This window comes from Semicossyphus pulcher, unplaced genomic scaffold (assembly GCF_022749685.1).
Source record: "Semicossyphus pulcher isolate SPU_LCO1_2020_fin unplaced genomic scaffold, fSemPul1.0.p SCAF_17, whole genome shotgun sequence".
NCBI classification, from domain to species: Eukaryota; Metazoa; Chordata; class Actinopteri; order Labriformes; family Labridae; genus Semicossyphus; species Semicossyphus pulcher.
In genome coordinates this window covers 13,241,157-13,259,882 of record NW_027211681.1, presented here as the reverse complement: position 1 = coordinate 13,259,882, position 18,726 = coordinate 13,241,157, and the positions used below count along the sequence as shown (strand labels likewise).

At 40.6% G+C, this 18,726-nt stretch overlaps 1 protein-coding gene across 1 annotated transcript in view; it reads left to right on the top strand.

Annotated features, from left to right (window-relative positions):
- Nucleotides 1–1,660: 1,660 nt before the first annotated feature.
- The window catches only part of LOC138594921 (inactive rhomboid protein 2-like), a 28,780-nt gene continuing 11,714 nt past the window's right edge, over nucleotides 1,661–18,726 (top strand). Inside the window, exons 1-12 of the mRNA XM_069666199.1 lie at nucleotides 1,661–1,747; nucleotides 6,729–6,797; nucleotides 12,341–12,490; nucleotides 14,185–14,336; nucleotides 14,700–14,883; nucleotides 15,591–15,812; nucleotides 15,984–16,112; nucleotides 16,460–16,569; nucleotides 16,672–16,890; nucleotides 17,068–17,179; nucleotides 17,609–17,683; nucleotides 18,288–18,449. Coding sequence (XP_069522300.1) covers nucleotides 12,353–12,490; nucleotides 14,185–14,336; nucleotides 14,700–14,883; nucleotides 15,591–15,812; nucleotides 15,984–16,112; nucleotides 16,460–16,569; nucleotides 16,672–16,890; nucleotides 17,068–17,179; nucleotides 17,609–17,683; nucleotides 18,288–18,449 — 1,503 coding nt within the window. The 5' untranslated portion in view covers nucleotides 1,661–1,747; nucleotides 6,729–6,797; nucleotides 12,341–12,352. The remainder of the gene's footprint in view (nucleotides 1,748–6,728; nucleotides 6,798–12,340; nucleotides 12,491–14,184; nucleotides 14,337–14,699; nucleotides 14,884–15,590; nucleotides 15,813–15,983; nucleotides 16,113–16,459; nucleotides 16,570–16,671; nucleotides 16,891–17,067; nucleotides 17,180–17,608; nucleotides 17,684–18,287; nucleotides 18,450–18,726) is intronic.

The window sequence follows — 18,726 nt, the reverse complement described above, 5'->3', positions numbered from 1 at the left end:
AGTTGATTTAAAAACTCTCTAACAAAGTGCCACTTTGGAATACATTATAGGCCCAGTATTATTAGTACTTATAACCACTTAGATGAGAAATGTACTGAGTTCTACTTAGATATCAAGCAGCATTATGGGAAGTGTTGGATCAAACATTTTTTAGATGAGACCCATGGTAAACTCAGCATAAATCTGCCTCTGATTAGTGATAGACCGATTATCGGCGCCGATATTCGGCATTTTGACGCATATAGGCATCGGCCTTTTTTTTAATTACATTTTTTTTTTTTTAATCCGACGGCCGATAAGAGATCAATTTAAAACTGGGTTATTTTGGCTCTTATGCATATGCTTAAAGGCATTTAAACAAAGTTAAGTGTTTGTATTATACAAAATTTTGACGCCAATATTTTCACTTTTACTGCAAATGAATATCGGCTTTAAATGTCGGTTATCGGCCTCCTTGACTACTAATAATCGGTATCGGTATCAGCCCTGAAAAAAACATATCTGTCTATCTCTACCTCTGCTGCATTAATTTAACCATGCTGTGTTTGTTATTTTATCTGATGTCATTCTTTCAGTGTGTAGAATTGTAGAACTAAATTGGTAGTCAAATAAAGTTGCAGCACTATTTTATGAGACATGGAATTAAAAAGTTCTGCTACATTACAATAGTTCCAAAGAAAGGATTTGAATTTTATAGGCAATTGAATGCCAACATACTGTAGGCTGCATAATACCAGTTAATCTTAAATTGTTCAACAATATCAAGTTGCACAATACAAAAAATACAATAAAAAAATGAATTCTAATTATGCGTTTACAGTTTTAGACTGTCTTTTAAAAATAAGTGTCCAACATTTTCTAAACTCTAATCAAGTCTTTTTTTTTTTTATTGTCTCTCAAGTTGGCTTTGTGCAATTAAAGATCAAATTTCAAACCAGAGTATTTAAAATTGCATTTCAGAATATGGCTTCCATATGTAACTAGAGAGATCCAGATACTGATAAACCCAGCCGTCCCCACAAGGTTATTTCTGTTTTGAAAATTGTCTCACTGCATAAACTAAACGCTGAAAGTTGACATGTAGTGTGAAGGAGTGTTTATGTTTATTTTATTTAAAAAGGTAAAACCCAAAATAATTAACTCGAGAATTTTGGTCTATAATGTGAATGTGCCAGACTTAGCCATACACACTACTTTTCACCTGTAGTCACTGGCAGGTGGTTGGTGTTTTTCACACAAGTGTTTTTAGCATATCACAGTAGGAAAAGCGCAGGTGTTATAATGGCTGTATTCCATTTAGCTGCTTCAATTTCATGGTCCTGGTTGTGTGCATGCTGACTGCCTGTCATGGCTTTCTCAGACACCTGGACAGAACAGAACCGTTTTTTTTTAAGTTATTATTGACACCTTTGCTTTTTCTCCTGTTCGAAGTCTAAATGTCCGCTGTGAAAAACAGACCCATAGTTGGAGTTACTAATATACTGTACACTGTATTTAGGACTGTGGGGGCTCCTGTAGTTTAGACACGCGGCCGGCCGTTAGGAGGGATTAGCCGTGTCCTCTGTGGGCTTGGTGAATCGTTACGTTAGCTCCGCCCCCTGCTCCTCCGTGGAGCTTCAGTCAAGGATGTTGGAAAAGAGAAAGAGGGAAGTAGTGACACACTGGTGTGGACAGTAACCAACACTAGCGTTGCATATCGGATATACCGACTTCTAATGAATTACAACCCAATTATTTCTTGCCAGAGGTGAGTGAAATTTGACTTTTCAGACCTTACATTTGTGTTTGGAGCGTTAGAGCCGTTAAAAGTTAACGTTAACTTAAAAATGTTTGTGTCAAAGGACATTATCGAGTTTTTAAAATTTTAACAGATATTTAATATCTACATTACACAGTGTGTTAGCACGCGGATACATAGAGTTGAGTCAAAGGTTTTGTAAAGGGTCACATAATATAGTTAATTACATTTACAATGTTAGCTTGCAACGTTTGCGTTCATTTAGGCGAGCCGCTGAGAGCGTGCCTCGGCAAGCCCTTTGTTGCTCTACCCGCCGGGACGAATACCAATAATCATCTCAAATTTCCTCCTCCAATCCCCTTAACGTTAATTTTAGTCTCACTGTGCCGACGAATTCATTTGTTGTTGCACTCCTCCCATTTGTGTTTATGAGGATGGAGGAGGGAGCTTTTACACAGTGTTCCCGTAATTCAACCTGGAATGACCTGATGCTGACATTTTCATCTTAATTACATAATAAATAAACTACACTTTGTGGGCCACAGGTTACAGTATGAAAAGAAATAAGACATTTCATTCAACTGTGAGACATATAAGCATGTAATTATATCTTGAGATAAACAGAAGGGACCAAAGTACAATGCAATCCAGTCATTCTTTTGCTGCTTAAATGTCAGTGGTAGTCAAAATGTAGGCATAGTGTTCAATACTTTGTGTACACATTTGTCACAGTCACCTCTTCAACTCCTATAGAGAAAAAATGTGTAGGAGTCCTTAAATGGAAACAAGTGAAAGGAATTGTCTGCTTATTTCTTAACAGTGTAAACTAGGTGGTAATATAGGGCAGCGTTACTCACCTGAGTTTACCTTCCTTGTTTCCTGTTGTCGCAGATGTACTAAAGGAGGATTAGGGTGGTTGACAAAGAACAAAGGTAAAGTGTACTTTAAGTTCAGGGTGAGTTCATAGTATTATCTTTTTAATAGAAGTTTAGTGTTCTTATTGTTTCAGCCAACACTGACATGTACATTCTTGCCGTATCAATATGTGATTAATACTGAAATTATGCACCAAGTACTGCAGCTGGTTGTGGTGGGGACATAGAAGTAGGAGGTGTGGTCAAACTTATCATTGCAATAATAATCACAATATTACTGAAGTGCAAAATCACATCATAAAACAATAAGCCCTGTTTTATTAGAGAAGTGGAGGAGACGTCTTTGATTGTAGTTACTCAAGTCATACACTAAAGACTAAAGTGCTCGTCACAAATTGCTATTGAATCGGGAAGGGACAAAATATCGATACAGCAATATATCATCGTCCTGACTTGTGCAATACGACTATGGTTAGGCTGCCGCCAAGTATCGATATTTTATTTACAAATATATGCCGCTCTAAACAGATTTCCCTGTGATTTTAACTCACCGCGCCGCTACTTCATGATGTGAATGAAGGAAATAATTGGCCAAAGAAGAAGGTAATCAGATATCGTGATGTATCATTATATGATTGCAACATTTCAATTATCGCAGAATCGTTGTATCGTGATTATTGTTATTGTCGGCCACGTATCACTTATCTTATCGTCAGTTACCCTGCGATCCCCACCCCTACCCTTGAATACAGACATGTCTTGTTAAATGACTTAATGACATTGATATTGAGACTTATTAATCACAAAGTCAGACTTAATACTTTATTTGAAGTAGTTCCATGCTACCTACGTTACCTTTACTTGTCGTGTATGGAAACCTATTTCAGTTTGTTAATTAAGTCACAACTTTATTATGTCTTCCAACACACACAAGTTAAAATGAGCCCCTGATATAATCTTATGTGTGCGCATTCTGCATCTGTGTAAAAGAGGAAGGAGTAAATAATGAAGTATTACGTAATGGTGTTTTCCAGTCCATATTAGCTCACCATGAAAAAATGCGTTGCAGAAAGCGGGGTGTATTTGTGAAACAAAACACCATTTTAACAGCTGCATTTGCATGGTTCAACTGCAATGTTGTTTGCACCGCAGGCACACCTGTCACCGAGTTAACGGACTGTGTCAGGGGAAACTGTGACCCAACACAAGCGAGAGAATTTACATTCTGGGACTATAAGAAAACATCACTCTAAGCTGCACAATCAGGGGTACACACTTGGATGTTCTGTTTATATGTTCATGTTTTCAGACAAGAGATTTTGTCTGTTGTTGAACCTGGTTTTCAACTGGTGTAGTAGATTTTTAAAGGGGTTTACAGAGGGGTGAAGAGGATCTTCAGGGAACTAAATGGATTTCCTGTAAACTGTGAAGTGGTTTCAAAGATTGATCGTTCTTTTGATAGAACTTAGAGTGCGTCTGCTCTGAGGTTTCAATTTCTTGATTTCTCCCCATTAACACAGACTGTACCGCAGTCAAGTGTATCCAACACCAGTGCCTGTGAGTGATGTTTAGCTAATTTCACTGGTTTCCCAGTCTGTCACATAGTCACAATTAGGTCCTGTTGTCATGTCCTTCTGGGGGCTTTCATTCCATGATCTTATCTCTAACACGCCTTTGTAAACACTGCATTTTTTCCCTTTTATAAGACCAACCCAGTTCAGTAACAGGAGCTGCTCGCCAGGCTTTGGAATATTTTCCCTCACTCCCATGCCAACCTATTCGTTCACAGTGCATGATACATGATCCCAAAATATTTGGACACTCCGGAAATGCTTCCAAACTCAGAGCCATGAACCTTAAAAGGATTCCAGTGGATACTCTTTGCTGTGAACCTCTCTGTGATGCATAGAGAATCTTATGTGGACCATTTTTTATTATGGCTCAGAAACCGCTCTTTTCCTCTGTTTCTTGCAAGATCCAGGAGGGAACCAAATGTCTTTACTCACATTCTGTCTGGCACCGCAGTCAGTTTGCGACAGTGAGTGAGAGTACACACTGCTTTTGTCTTCACATTTTTAACAGCCAAGCTGCCCCAGCTGACGAGAATTTCTGCCACAAACCCTCAGAAGTTAGCTGTTTTGTTTGACACATTGCAACATACACTCATGTATGCACACACTTGTTGCACCATTCGCTGAGAACAAAACATGACACTGTAGCTGTACCTATTTTTATGTGTACACACCATGTAGATGAGTTATGTAGGTCACATCATGTGGAACAAGGCAGAGGTATTGCATAGTAGCTTGCACACTATGCAGGTTTGGGCAAGCAGCCTCTTGTAAAAAGTTGCAATTTTTTTAACGTTCTCAGGAATGGTACGGCTGAAGCCAAGGTGCTTTTCAAACAAGATGCCTCCACGGTGAACTTGAATTACTGTCTTCTACCAGCGTTAAAATGGAACTATTGATTTGTTTGAGGCACAGAAGTGCTATTATCAGCCAAAAAGGGGTAATGGGATATGTAAAGGACCACGGTTTTGTTTAGAGGGTCATCGTCTTTAAGAGATATTGTGGTTGGAAGTGAAGAATGAGGGGGCGGTTTCGATTGTTTCGGACACAAATACACAGCAGTGAAACTCACACTCCCTCCTACCTACGCATTCAGAAGCAGCTCCTGCTGTTATAAAGACGCTCTACTCATACATGCTCAGTTTTAAACCCTGCACACATTGCAACAGTGCAGAGAGACCAAAGCAGACACGCGGTTCAGTGTTTGAATGAAGTTTATCAGAAGGACGTCGTTTCATGGCTGTCATCAAAGGCTTTGTTTGTCTTAAAAAGGTCTTGTTAAAACAGAGCAGCGCTCTCTACTCTCAGGGCATTCTGCCAGCTGGATGCAGGCCCGTGTACTGTGGAGCTCCCTCACACTGAGTCCTTTATGGTCTCTCATTTACAGCATGCAACTTGTACAACAGCGTAGTTTGGGTAGACGGTGAGGCTTCATCAGGGAAATTCAACTTGTCAGAAATTAATTTCTGACCCCAACTGAGAGACACATTCTGAATGTGCTCTACTCGAGTCCAAATAATGTTCCTAAAACTGAATCTAATATCCCTCATGTCACAAACCGGTCAATGAATTTACATCTGTAGTACCTTATAATCTAGCCCCCTGTCTTATTTTGGCTTCTTAACAGTTATCTTTATAGTATATGCACTGACCCTGAGATATAAACTAACTAATAAACCTTCGTTCGGACGTAGGAGGCCTTTCTGTGTGGAGTTCGCATGTTCTCCCCGTACATGCGTGGGTTCCCTCCAGGTACTCCGACTTCCTCCCACAGTCCAAAGACATGCTCGTTAATTAGTGACTCTAAAAGTTGCCTGTAGGTGTGAATGTGAGCATGAAAGGTTGTCTGTCTCTATGTGTCAGCCCTGTGATTGACTGGTGACCACTCCAGGGTGTACCCCGCCCCTCGCCCAATGACAGCCGGGATCTCTAAATGGGTGGGTTCCCCTTTGACTAATGGGATTATATCAGAATTGAAAAGTATGATGTTATTATGTTCTGTGCCTTTTAGCATACGGCACTTCTACCCGTAGGTGTTCTCACAGAGTTGCCCTCAGTTTGAGGTTGTCTTTTTAAAAAGAGATTATGCTACATTAAGTACACTGTACAACAATGTATTATATTGCCTGAGAATGGAAACCACATGTTGAAAATTAAAATTAGAGGGTTGAAAGTTTGAGACTTTATGTTTAAGAAGAACACATTTTCAGTGACGAGAAGTGTAAATAAAAACACTGTTAGTTTAGGCTAGGCCCACATGCAATTTTCCACTTTATGTAATTGTGCCTCACGGACTGTGTGAGACTGTCTGTGTGATCACTTTCTGTCACAGTGAGGCTTCATAATTGTAATCACACTTGTTCTGGATGGCTGTGACCCTGCATAAACATGCATGGACATGTGTTTCCTGTTATTTTAAGCCTATTGCATAGTTTGAGGAACTTGTTTCAACCTTATCTTATTTTAAGTTGTGGTGCTTTTTATGATTAGATACATGATCACGGTAAACTAACAGCAACACTTGCTTTTGTGTGTCCTCCTCAGGCTCTACAAGGGAAGGTGCACATAAACTCTGTGGATGTTAAGAAGCAGTGATGTGGCAGTCCTCTGAAGGTCAGTTTCTCTTTTAACCCCCAGGAGTTTCAGAAGAAGTCCAGTAACAGCTCTGACCACAACCACTGATATTTTCAGCTTTGGACACGCACAGGAAGATGATAGATTGTTCATTATGATAATCTCAGAATGACTCATCCCCTGTTGAACTGCATCAGTGAACAGGGCATAATACATTATTTTGAGTTAAGCGTTCTTGAATACTGTCGTCCAAAGATGTGTGAATAAGCAAATTCTCCGGTCTCTGTAACAAAAGGAAGGATGTTGTTGTGTAATGTGATCTTGAGCTCAGTTCTCAATTGTCACACATTCACAACAGTGTGAGAAACACCCCAATGTGACATGCTTAGTGAAAATGATCATATTGGTTAAGCCCACCAGATACAGTAGAAGATGCTAGAACTAGAAGAATACCTTCCCCCTGTTATTGACTCGTGTCATGTCAATGTAAAGGGTGTTGCTAAAGTGTTTATGTTGCAGGTGAGTCATTCCTCTATTTTACTAGCTTCTATAGAAGGAGCATTTTAAAATCCCCCACTTCCTTGCTCGAAACCTGTTGTGGGGAAAACACATCTTTGTTTACCGCTCTGTTTCTGGTCAGGGACGGCACGCTGTGGTCACATTTGTTGTGGGTTGAGGGGATGTGAATGTACCTTGACTAGTACAAGTCGCTCGGCGAGTCACATAAAAGCTTAAAATGGAAATGAAGGAAAAAGTCTTGGGCTTGGCAACTCTTTGGTTCAGTGAAACTCAAGTTTAACAAGCTTTTATTGCATTGGAGGCATACAGTGTAGTTTTTCAACAGTTCACTCGCCTCATATGTGAGAAGAACACTGAAAACATACAACAAGTAAAGGGAGTGGTTTCTTTCGAAGTTGGCAGTGTTGATGTTTCATTCTGTCTAATTGTTTTATGTAGGAAAGTATGAGGCTGACGCTCTAAAGATTGAGTGAAATCAGTTTGTTTTACAGTCAACATAAAATGATTACAAAGTCATGTCATGACTTTCCTATTTTGTTAAATATAAAAGCTCATTTCAATAATGTTAAGTAGCCAAGTCTGGAGAAGCACCCTTGTCTTATATGTATGTCCACTTAACACAGTGAGTGTGCTTGGCCTGAGAGGAGACGATCAAGTGCTGCTTGGATTAAGTGTGGCAGAAAGTGAAACTTGATATCTTGCCCACACCCCTTTTCGGCCGGTTATGCATGACTTTATAAGATAAGGAAAATGTGTCCTATTTGTGTCTAGAAACACAGAACTCTGACTGACTGAGCAAATGAAATTACAAACCAGCAAACACACTGACACGTTCTCAGAGCTGGCCTCGTCCTGGGGGAGGAGACTGAACCATGGTGACACGCACTCAGAGGAACATGTGTGATATCATCAAACACAAAGGGGTGGAGGTGGCTAACGCGTACATACACTGTAAAGTCCCATTGTTTAATGGTCAAGTGTAGAGCTGTTTAGGTGAGCCACAAACATCACATGACATGGAAAGTACCATTTCCAAAATGCCTATGCCTGACGCTGGCTATGGGTGATGTCATTGTGGACATGCCTTTTCCATGCTCTGACATGTGACTCTGTGGTAACTGTGACTGCATTGAGTGAGTTTACAGGGTTCAACTCCCACATCGCTGGACAAGAGTCTGTCACTGAATTGTTCTTCTCAAAGTTTCCCTCATTTCTTTTCCCTGTATTCCCAAACAGGGAAAACTCACCAGTAAATTGATTTAATTTTGCTCCTTCACGTCTTGTCATTCCATTCTTGGTTATTGAAACATAAGTGTACATGACATACTGTGTTGTTTACCCAAAGCCATCTGTTACATTTAGAAAATAAATGTCACATCATTAGCTTTGGTACATGTGGTTAGAACATGAGGGGGAGTGCACAGATGGTTAATGATTAGTAAGAAATGATCGTGGTGGTGCTGCTACTCACTACCATCTCCAGACACGGGTGGTAAAATCATGGTCGTGGATTTAGTGAAAAGTCATTCTTAAGATGTTCTTCTTGTTGTTGGTATAAACAGTCCGTTAGAAGAGGCATGCTACTCGCTTTGTGTTGTGAAGCCTTTTAATCATTGTGTCTCCTTGCACAATGCTGCTGCTGTGGTCCTTGACTAAGTCAGAGTATAACATCAGCCTTGCTGTAAAATGACCTTACCTACAGTGGAGCAATAGATTGAATTAATCTTCATGCTCTGTGTCAGGGGTCTGAAACTCAATTTCCAAAAGGCAACTAGTCAGCATGTCCTCTCCTAGGGGGGGCTTTTTGAATGCAGCACGTATACAATCTAAGGCTGGGCATCTTCCCTCTCTTTTCCCTTGTACCCAGCTCTGGAGGCTGGTTAGTAGAGCAGTGCCACTTAAGCATGTATTCCTACAGATTACAGAATGGCTAATAGCACAGGATAATGTGTTTTTAAACAAGACAAAGTCAAGGTCCACCTCTCTTGACACTTCCTCGGTCAACCTTTCTTATAGGTTAAGAAAGAGACGTTTTGGTGTTTGGTGCACTGCTGTACTTGAGCTGTTTATGTTGAGAAGTTGGGGATGAATTAGACACTGCTACTGAATTGTAAATGTGTAATAATTGAGTAATTTGAGTTTCAAGCTCTGATTCTGCAGCCTTCAGTTTGTAGAGGAATGAACAGTACATTGTTTAATAACAACATGGCCCTTATATAGCGGGAGAATCTGAGCCTCGGGACAGCACATAAGGACCCAAGCATTTAATTATGATCCTTGTTATTGACATTTTATTGGAAAAAAACTCCAAGATGACTGAGTACCAATACATATATTTGTAGCTCCTGAAATGTCTGTTCTCTTTCCTCTGGAGAATATGATTTGCAGTCCATTTCCATTAGTTTTCCTCTGTGGATCCTAACAACTGCCTGTCTACTTTGATAGTCTATGGTCAGCAGCAGTCCCTCTGCCACTTGAGTCCATTAGCCAGATTCCTCCGTATTTCATTATGTAAGTGGACCGGTTCCGGCCCCTACCCACAACTCCACTAGACCACAGGCCAGATTGCCAGAAGCCTCGTCTTTGTCTCAGGAGGACTCAGTCAGACTTTCTGCCCAAGCTTGAAATATTTATGGCACATAATTGTAAACACAATTGAAATGTAAACCATCAGCTTAAGGATGTTTACAAAATATATATTGTTCATTTGCAGGGAAGGAACACAAACATTATGTAAAGTGCTGTCTAACTGTGCCCTGGCTCTGTAGTGGAAAGTAGGCTATTGACTGAGCTGGTGTCAGATTTCTCTGCTGCTGCCATTCCTGCCTCAGACACCCAGGGCCTCGCATTGATTTTAGAAACCACAGCTCCAGGACAACTTCAAGGCTTTCCAGACCGTAATGGCATAATGGATGTGTTGGGCGAGGCTTGTGACATTACAGGTTTATGTCTGTAATGCCTGTGATTTGTCTGGAAATATTCGGTGTAATGCTACGAGACATTTTGAGCTCCAGGAATAGACGGGGTGGTTGCTCCTGACGGCTGCAGACTGTGATTGGTAAAGCCTGGAGGACAGAGATAAGTAAGGTTGAAAACATTATTATGTCCCTGAGTGGACAGGTAATGAGTCTAATTACATCAACTCACCTGACAGGGCTGAAGGTGATACTTGTATGTGTAACTGTATTTCAAAGCCTGCAGCATGTGTATGTGTACACGTGTAGTTTGATGAATATGATGTATTGTTTGTAAACACTGACTGTAAGACGCAGTGATCTTAATGAGAGTCCTCCTGCTGGTACTACGATGAGTGATCATTATATAACAGCTCTGTGTATAATGTTTTTCAGACATAAGATGATGATGTCATTCAGAGCAACTTAACACTAATGTATAAGTAGAAGCTCCGACTACTAGGTCAACATCCTTATACACAATCAATACATAGAGTGCAGTGTTTTACTCCCCACCTGGAGGATGCATGATGACCTAAGGGCACTATTGATCCCTGATGTCATCGCGTGTCACTCAGCTGGTGTATCAGTTGCTTTTTCATTAGTGGTCCAAGAAAGTGCATCAGATGCTGCAGAATTGATTCATGATTTATTTAGTTGGCTAACCAACACCCTTGAATTTATTTAAACATTAAATTTCTTTCATTTTAGAGAGTCTAGTTGGGCTTCACGGTGCTGTATGACTTTATATTTCTGTGAAATGATACAAAGTTGAAAGCTGGTAGACAGATGCCGCAGTTGCTTTCTGAGGTTTATGCCAATGTAGATTTCCTTCTGTTATGTCTTTGTAGGAATTCAACAGATCAAATAGCAAGACTTCTTCTGGCATCATAAGTACCAAGCATTTTTAATGTGATGAAGTATTTAAATGACTGGATTAGCCAAAGGGAAAATATCCCTATTAGGTTATTTTGTCATTTATTTTCTCCCTATTAAATCCAGAAAATGTACCATTTTATTATAAACTTAGCAAGGTTACGTAGAATAACAAATATCACAAACGTGCTTATATCGCTCAACATCTCTAGTTTAGGAACCACAATATTTTCACAGGCATATTAGTCATAACCTGACACCTTCAAGTGGAATAAATGTTGTTGATTAAAACTGAAGTAAATATAATGTAACACTTATCTTGCACTTTATTACCAGAGGCATAGAAAATAATTTCATATTGTTAGACATCTGTCTTTCCTTTCTTCCCACCTCTTCCTTTCATTATTACATTAACTTAAATCAAAGACCTAAGCTCTTTGTACCAAGACGAGGCTGCTATCCTTAATACAGCACTGTTTCTCATCTGCTGAAATTAAAGTAGAGCAGAGCCAGCCTTTTAAGGATCACTTAAGAAATTGCCTCTAAAGGTAATCAAAAGGCAGGGAAGCCGACCATGATTCTTTAAGCAGATTGAACTGGAGGAGAGCCAGCTGCTTCTAGCAGAGCAGTTTGTTTGGACCAGGGGCTGCATGTAGTTTCCTCTTTGTGTTATTTTTTGGGCTGTAAGGGAAAGAAGTGGATCCTCTCTGATGGCTAAATTTGCCACAATAAAAACTTCATACACAGTACACAGTTTGTAAAGCTGAGCACTTGTGCTGATGCTTTTACGCTCGAAATATGTTCTCTCTGCTCCACTGATCCAGTTACCATTAGTCACGGTTTCGCTGGCCAACATCAATGATGTCTTGTCTCCAAAAAGACACAAATCACAGATTACATGTAATCTAATTACAGTATATTGAGTCTGTGCATTATGAAGTCAAGTGATGAATAATGAAAAGTAATAACCTCTGCATATTTTCCCCTCATTGTATTTTGTAGCTAACCATTTACTTTGGTTATGAGCCCGGGTACTTCCCATTTCTGACATAACTCCTCCAAAAGTTTTGTGTTAAAAGAGAAACCTGAAATGTTCATCACATACGTATGTTGTTCTGTTGGAGCAAACGTGGATTTACTGTGCTGTACTTGTGTTTGTTAATTATGTAAACAAATCATATGTGCCACATTTTTAATTTATGTTTTTAACTTTATTAATTCTGCTTTCTGCAGCACTCTGACAGGATGGCGTCTCAGGGGGGCGAGGAGCCTCCTCCAAACGGAGGTAAATCAGATAGCCGTCTAAAGAGCAAGAAGCCACCCAGCCTGGTAATAGCCATCCCTCCACCTGAGGAGTTGATGTCCCGCGACCCTGCAAAACAGGTACGCTGGTGTTTTCGTCTGACCTTTTCTTTCACTGCCCTATTTCTGGGGGAGATTGTCACTTAGGAGATTTGTGATCACGATGACTAACCACTTCCTCGTATAGTGCTGTGGTCTTATAGCTCAGTCAGAAGTTATTAACAGTAAGAATAGTTTAAATTCAGAGGACTCCCTAAAGAGCAGGGAGTTCGATTGTTGCTGACCATGAGTTCAGTAAAGTTTACAGTCTTTATCTGACAATATTCAACCTCACCAAACCATTACAACATCATTACAACATGTTAATGGGTGTAGCATGCTCTAACTGTGTTCCTCTGTATTTGCCTTTTGCTCTGTCTGGGAGGTGTTTTGAACAGTGGACTTTCAGTCTTTTGACACAAGGTCCTTCATTCTCCCCATGAGGGCCCGTGCTTAGAACATAACCGATTGTGTTTCAGCCAAACAAAGTACCAGGAAGTCCAAGTTTAATGGAGCGTGCTGTAGTTAAAGTGTTCCTAAACACCAACTCGCCTAATAAACATGCAAACATAGTGTTAACTCAGGTACGGACTGTAGCAAATGCTGTTACAAGAGGGAAATGAGGCCCCACACTCGGACTACTAACTGTGGTATTTAGTATTTAAGTATAACTAAATTTAGAAAAGCTTTGCTACATGATCCACTATACTTTATACTGAAACAAAATATGCATTTCTTTAAACCTTCGGTTTAGATGTTTATTATCTGCGCAACCTTCTACAGCAAAGGTCATACACTGTGTGTGTACTGCTAACGTCTGCTAGCTGCTCTGTGTGGGTGTGTTGTTTTCATGTCATGTCATATAGAAAACTATCTTACATTTTTTTTTACTTTTACTTTTGCATTTATCACTTCATATATTTAAGCATTTTGTGGTATTAATATGTAATAAAAATTAACTGTGATCATTTTTACTGATGCCAGGATTGTTTAGGCCTTTCTCAGTCAGGGCTGTACAGAGATTTAAGTTCCCCTCTTCCTGGGTAAAGTGTCCAAGATCAAAGAATCGGTGCCACTGTTGTTTCTTCTCTGATGACGCCTCTGTGGTGGCAGAAAGGGAGATGGTGTAGCCCTCTACCTCAGCAACCTGAACCACTGCCTGAAGACACGGCTCACTTACTGCTCACTTCAAGCCCCATTAACTCTCAGAATGTCAGGACCATTAGACTAACCAACTACAGAGTCAATCCAGGTTAAGATAATGGACACTCTGCACCCCACAGAAGAGAAGAACACCATAAAAGAGCATAAACAAGTAGATGCTTGAGAGAACAGGGAGAGGGAGTGTTATCGTTGCCCCTAGCAATACCGGACCACACAAAATATTGACTGAACACGAATGTGTCAACATTAAAGGTGCACTAAATAAAGATAACTCAGCATTGTTGCCATTGAGTATTTACAGTCTTTCTTAACAGTCTTATGACTTAATACTAATCTTGTTTAAGGTCTCTACAGTCCTGAGTGTCCTGCAATACTTTATTCTGTTTTATTTTGCTATTTAGCCTTTAAGGTACTGCAGGCCTTCCTTATTATGCATGCTGCTGTTGGGGATGTTTTATTTACATTTGTAACTGTTTGTAAAAAAAAAAAAAAAAAGAATATCTCAATTTTGCATTCTTTGTAGCCACTTTTCACATTTATTACACTGTAACATTATTTTTCCTTTCCTTTAGCCACTACGACCATCTCTGAAAAAAAGCATGAGTGGACAAGCCACTGGTTCTGTGTCAGAGAGCGTCAGTGGAGCCGGAGATGGACGCTTTTTAACCAGAGATAGGAGGGCCAAGTTAGGCAGACAAACATCGCTCTCACAAAGCATCCGCAGGTAAGGCAAATAGTTTGTTGTTTGAGTCGGTGTTTATTTAAATGTACATCAAATTCACGTTTTTTATCATAGACCTACAGTTGATACATAAATGTCCGCAAGGTCATCACATTTTGTCAGCATTCTTCAGGAAAAGTATCCTATTGATGAGCATAAAGGTCACAATTTTAGTTGGTAAAATCTGTCAGTTTGCCTTTCCCTTCTATCATTATGCAACTTCTGATAGTCTTGTGATTTTCTTTGAAGCACTGCCGCAATTATGATTCCAATTTTTGCGCTGCTCCTGTGTTACCTGAAAATCATCTGCCTTGCTGTTTGTTCTCTGTGCTGTGTGATACTGAGGCCGCCCTTCTCTGTCAACAGGAACACAGCGACGTGGTTTGGCGTCGGGGAGGACTGTGAGACAAAGCAGCAGGTATGGCACAGGAAGAGTCTGCGCCACTGCAGCCAGCGCTACGGCAAGCTGAAGCCCCAGTACAGAGAGCCCGACACGGCCACCAGCATCGACCAGGGCCTAGACTCACCAGCTACGCAGAAGATGCCCAAGGTATTCTACTGTCAAAGAGACGCCTACATACTCTAGTCCAGCCACTAATTCATATCACGATTGTGGTTTCATTTGGGTTAATATGCTTAGAAACAACTCCATATATATCCGGATCCCGTTGTATGAATAAACCAGAATATTGCGCAAGGGTCGCAAGTTACACAATCAGAAACGGGATGAAACACAGCAAGATCTATTACCTGGAATTCCAGTTTTCACAAAATTTCACAATAGGCCAACACGTATGCTTTTTCAATTTAAACGTTACACTAAGAGACTTCTCTGGAAGGACTGGAGTAAGAAGAAGAATACGATGCAGAAAGGGAGATCTGTGTCTGGATTCCATAAAGTCGCGAGCTGTATGGTGACAGATGGGGACCATCTGTGTCCCAGATGAATCATATCTTCAACTTCCCTCAGTCCTTGTCAGACAGCTCCACTCATCTACTCATCATTCAGTATTATTTTTTTATTTTGTTCTTGTCTTGTGCCTTCTATCATGTAATCTGGAAGTCCAGCAATAAGAATTTCTATCAGCATTTCTTAGCAGTATTGTTTTTTAACTCTTAATTAACACACACGCTAACACTGACACTCACAAACGAGCTTTTTCCTGAAACTACAGACGTTTTGTAGAATCAAGACTATGTAAACTTCATGCTACTTACATGTTTATGTTAGGTTGATGCTAATCTCTGTTTTCTCAGATTGTGGATCCCCTGGCACGAGGGCGAGCCTTCCGTTGCCCAGATGAGATGGACAGTCGCTCACCCAGGACCCCCCACACCGCTCAGGGGGGTCCCATCACCCCGGGCGTCACCTCTCTCAGCTCCTTCACCAGCCAGCGCTCCGGTTACAGCCGCTTCCCCAGGCGGAAGAGGGAGTCTGTCGCCCGCATGAGCATCCGAGCTGCGTCCAACCTGATAAGGGTAGGTCCCAGAAAAACCTGGATGTGTTCCAGATAGCGTAATGTGATTGCTAATGTAATCTCTACACAATTATAGAAAAAACGAACATAGAATTTGTTTACGCAGGACTCATCTAAGAAACATTATGCACGTGTAAAGTAACTGTAAATCCTGTGTGTGTGTGTTGTTCAGGGTCGTAGCGGCGTGGCAGGCTCCCAGACAGGTCGCAGTTTCCCCAAAAGGAGCTTTGCCAGGCCAAGCTGGATGGATGAGGACACTGTCGACTCTGCTGACACTTCTGGGTCGCTCTTCTTCAGCAAGGTCAGCAGTCACTATCTCTCTCCTCCTGTCAGAGCCTGGACAATTCTCTGCCTCAACTTTCTGTGGTAACTTTACATCAGACTTCCTGTCCCTTCCTGCATATGTCAGCAGTCACACTTCTCCACCAGCTGTATTCCAGTTAAACTGCACGTCTGCTTCTCTTATCAACCTCCAATCTGCACTTCTTCTTTCTATATCCCTCTCTGCTTCCTTTGTCTGTGAATGTTTACAGTATGTTGAGACACACATTTACAGGAATGGCATCCAATAGTCCAAACGCATATGAGAATTTACACGTGAACATTTTTTTCTTCCCCTGTGACCTCCATCACCTCTCTCTTGTGTAGGTGGATGCCCATGATGAGTTTTACTCTATGGCTGATGACGTATTTGAATCGCCTCCCATATCTGCAGCTTTTGCTCCTAGCGATCAGCCAGACCACAAGTTCCCAAGCCTGTGAGTAACTCCAAAACCGAATCGGAGGATCTTATTCGCCTCACACAAAATGTGTGCTATTAATCATCATAACTCCCTCTCTTACTCCTTTCCCTACAACAGTAAGGATGTATCTCGAACGCCCAGGACACCAACAGTCCTGCCTGAAAAGGGCCGTCCTCGTCGGGGTGGTCGCATCGCCTCCCAGGTTAAGCACTTTGCATTTGACAAACAGAAGCGTCAGTACGGCATGGGCGTCGTGGGAAAGTGGCTGAACCGGCAGTACAGACGCAGCCTCAGCAGCAACGTCCAGAAGCAGCTGGAAGACTTCCACAGCCACAGGTTGGGAACGCTCATGAGCACGGACATGATGTTTAAGTATTCACAAACCTGAAACAAGCAGATTAGTGCGACTAAATGTGTCACATGTGATACCAAGGCTGACAATATTTTGTAACTGGTCATGATTTTCACCCATTTCACCTGATTTAAATGTCCTCCGTTTGTTTTGTTTTTTAGGCCCTACTTTACCTACTGGATCACATTTGTCCACATAGTAATCACCTTGCTGGCCTGTTGTACATATGGTTTTGCCCCTGTGGGGTTTGCACAACATTCTACATCTGAACTGGTGAGTGAAGCTCAGACCTTTTAGATTTACTTGCAAATTTACTAAGACAATTTTTTTTAGCATGCTTGTTTGCATTTGAGCACTATCAAGATGAAATAAATATTGGGTTATCTGTAATTCAAAAATGGCTGGTGATATCTTTCTGTAAGATTGAAACCAGCAAACCGTGCTATTAAGATTGCATAATCTGCCCTAGTCATGGCTGAAGGCATCGAATATTGAAAGCAAACTAAAAGTGATCTATTTTTTTATCCTTTACACTTAATTCATCAAACTAAAAGCTTTATTTAAGACACAAAGTGTGTCTCATTTTTTGTCTCTCATCAAAAAAATTCATAAACGAAAAAATATAAACTGTTAAAGTACTTATGTTATACTGTACATTTAGCATATCCATCACCACGTATGTGTCTCTGTCGCCCTCTGTAGGTGCTTAAGAACAAAGGCATCTATGAGAGTGTCAAGTTTATCCAACAGGAGAACTTCTGGATTGGTCCCAGCTCTGTGAGTCTCCTGCTGGCCTCGGTTACGCTGCTGTATACATTTGATCATTTTAATTATCTACATAGATATCCACTCACATACGTGTTCCCTCTCATGTGCACCAATCCAAAAATAAACACTTTGTAAATTCTTCAAAGATAAAATAAAGGATATTTCATGGTCTGATATATCATTGCGTGACATCAGACACACAGCCATTAGTTAGTTTCCTGTTACATACTCATGCTCTCACCCAGCTCTAAACTTCCCCTTACCCCACGCTTTTTTTATTGGTGAGTCTTTGCTCGGTTTGCTTCCTTAAAAATGTCAAACAGATTATTGTCCTTCTCCTCATTTAGCATTTGAGGTTTCACATTAAGTGTCACTTAGTTAGAATTGTTGGTTGAACCAAGAGGCAAGGGGTGGGCTGTACTGTCTTGAAAGTACACTTTTGCTTGGCTGTGTGAACACATATTACAACTTGTTAAAAGATACAGGAACTTAATCTACATGAAGATATATTGCATACATAAATATTACATTTTGAGCTTTTTGTTCTTTAGATCACACATTACTATGTTGTTGGATCTTTGACGAAAATGTTTGTTTTTTGTTTTTTTTCCAGGACGACCTGATCCACCTGGGGGCCAAGTTCTCACCCTGCATCCGTCAGGACAGGCAGATAGTCAGTCTGATCCAGAAGGCGAAGGACTTGGAGAGAGAGTCTGGCTGCTGCGTTCAGAATGACAACTCTGGATGTGTACAGACCCACAGCTCCGACTGCTCGGTAAGTGCTTCAGTGCAAACAATCAAATAACTACAAAAAGGAAATTGCAAATAAAAATGGATACGGCATTCAATATTTTTAAGAATATTTTTAACGCTTACCTTAAGCCACAGACTAGAAACCTCACAGTTTTTACCAATGCAAACTAGTACTCGGGTGAATGAGTACTCGCTAAATAAATCATAATCAGTTACAACAAAAATCTAATCGATAATATCTAATCGCTCAACAGTCGTTTTGTAGTCCTATATTTTTTCTACATTTTATCCCACCAAGT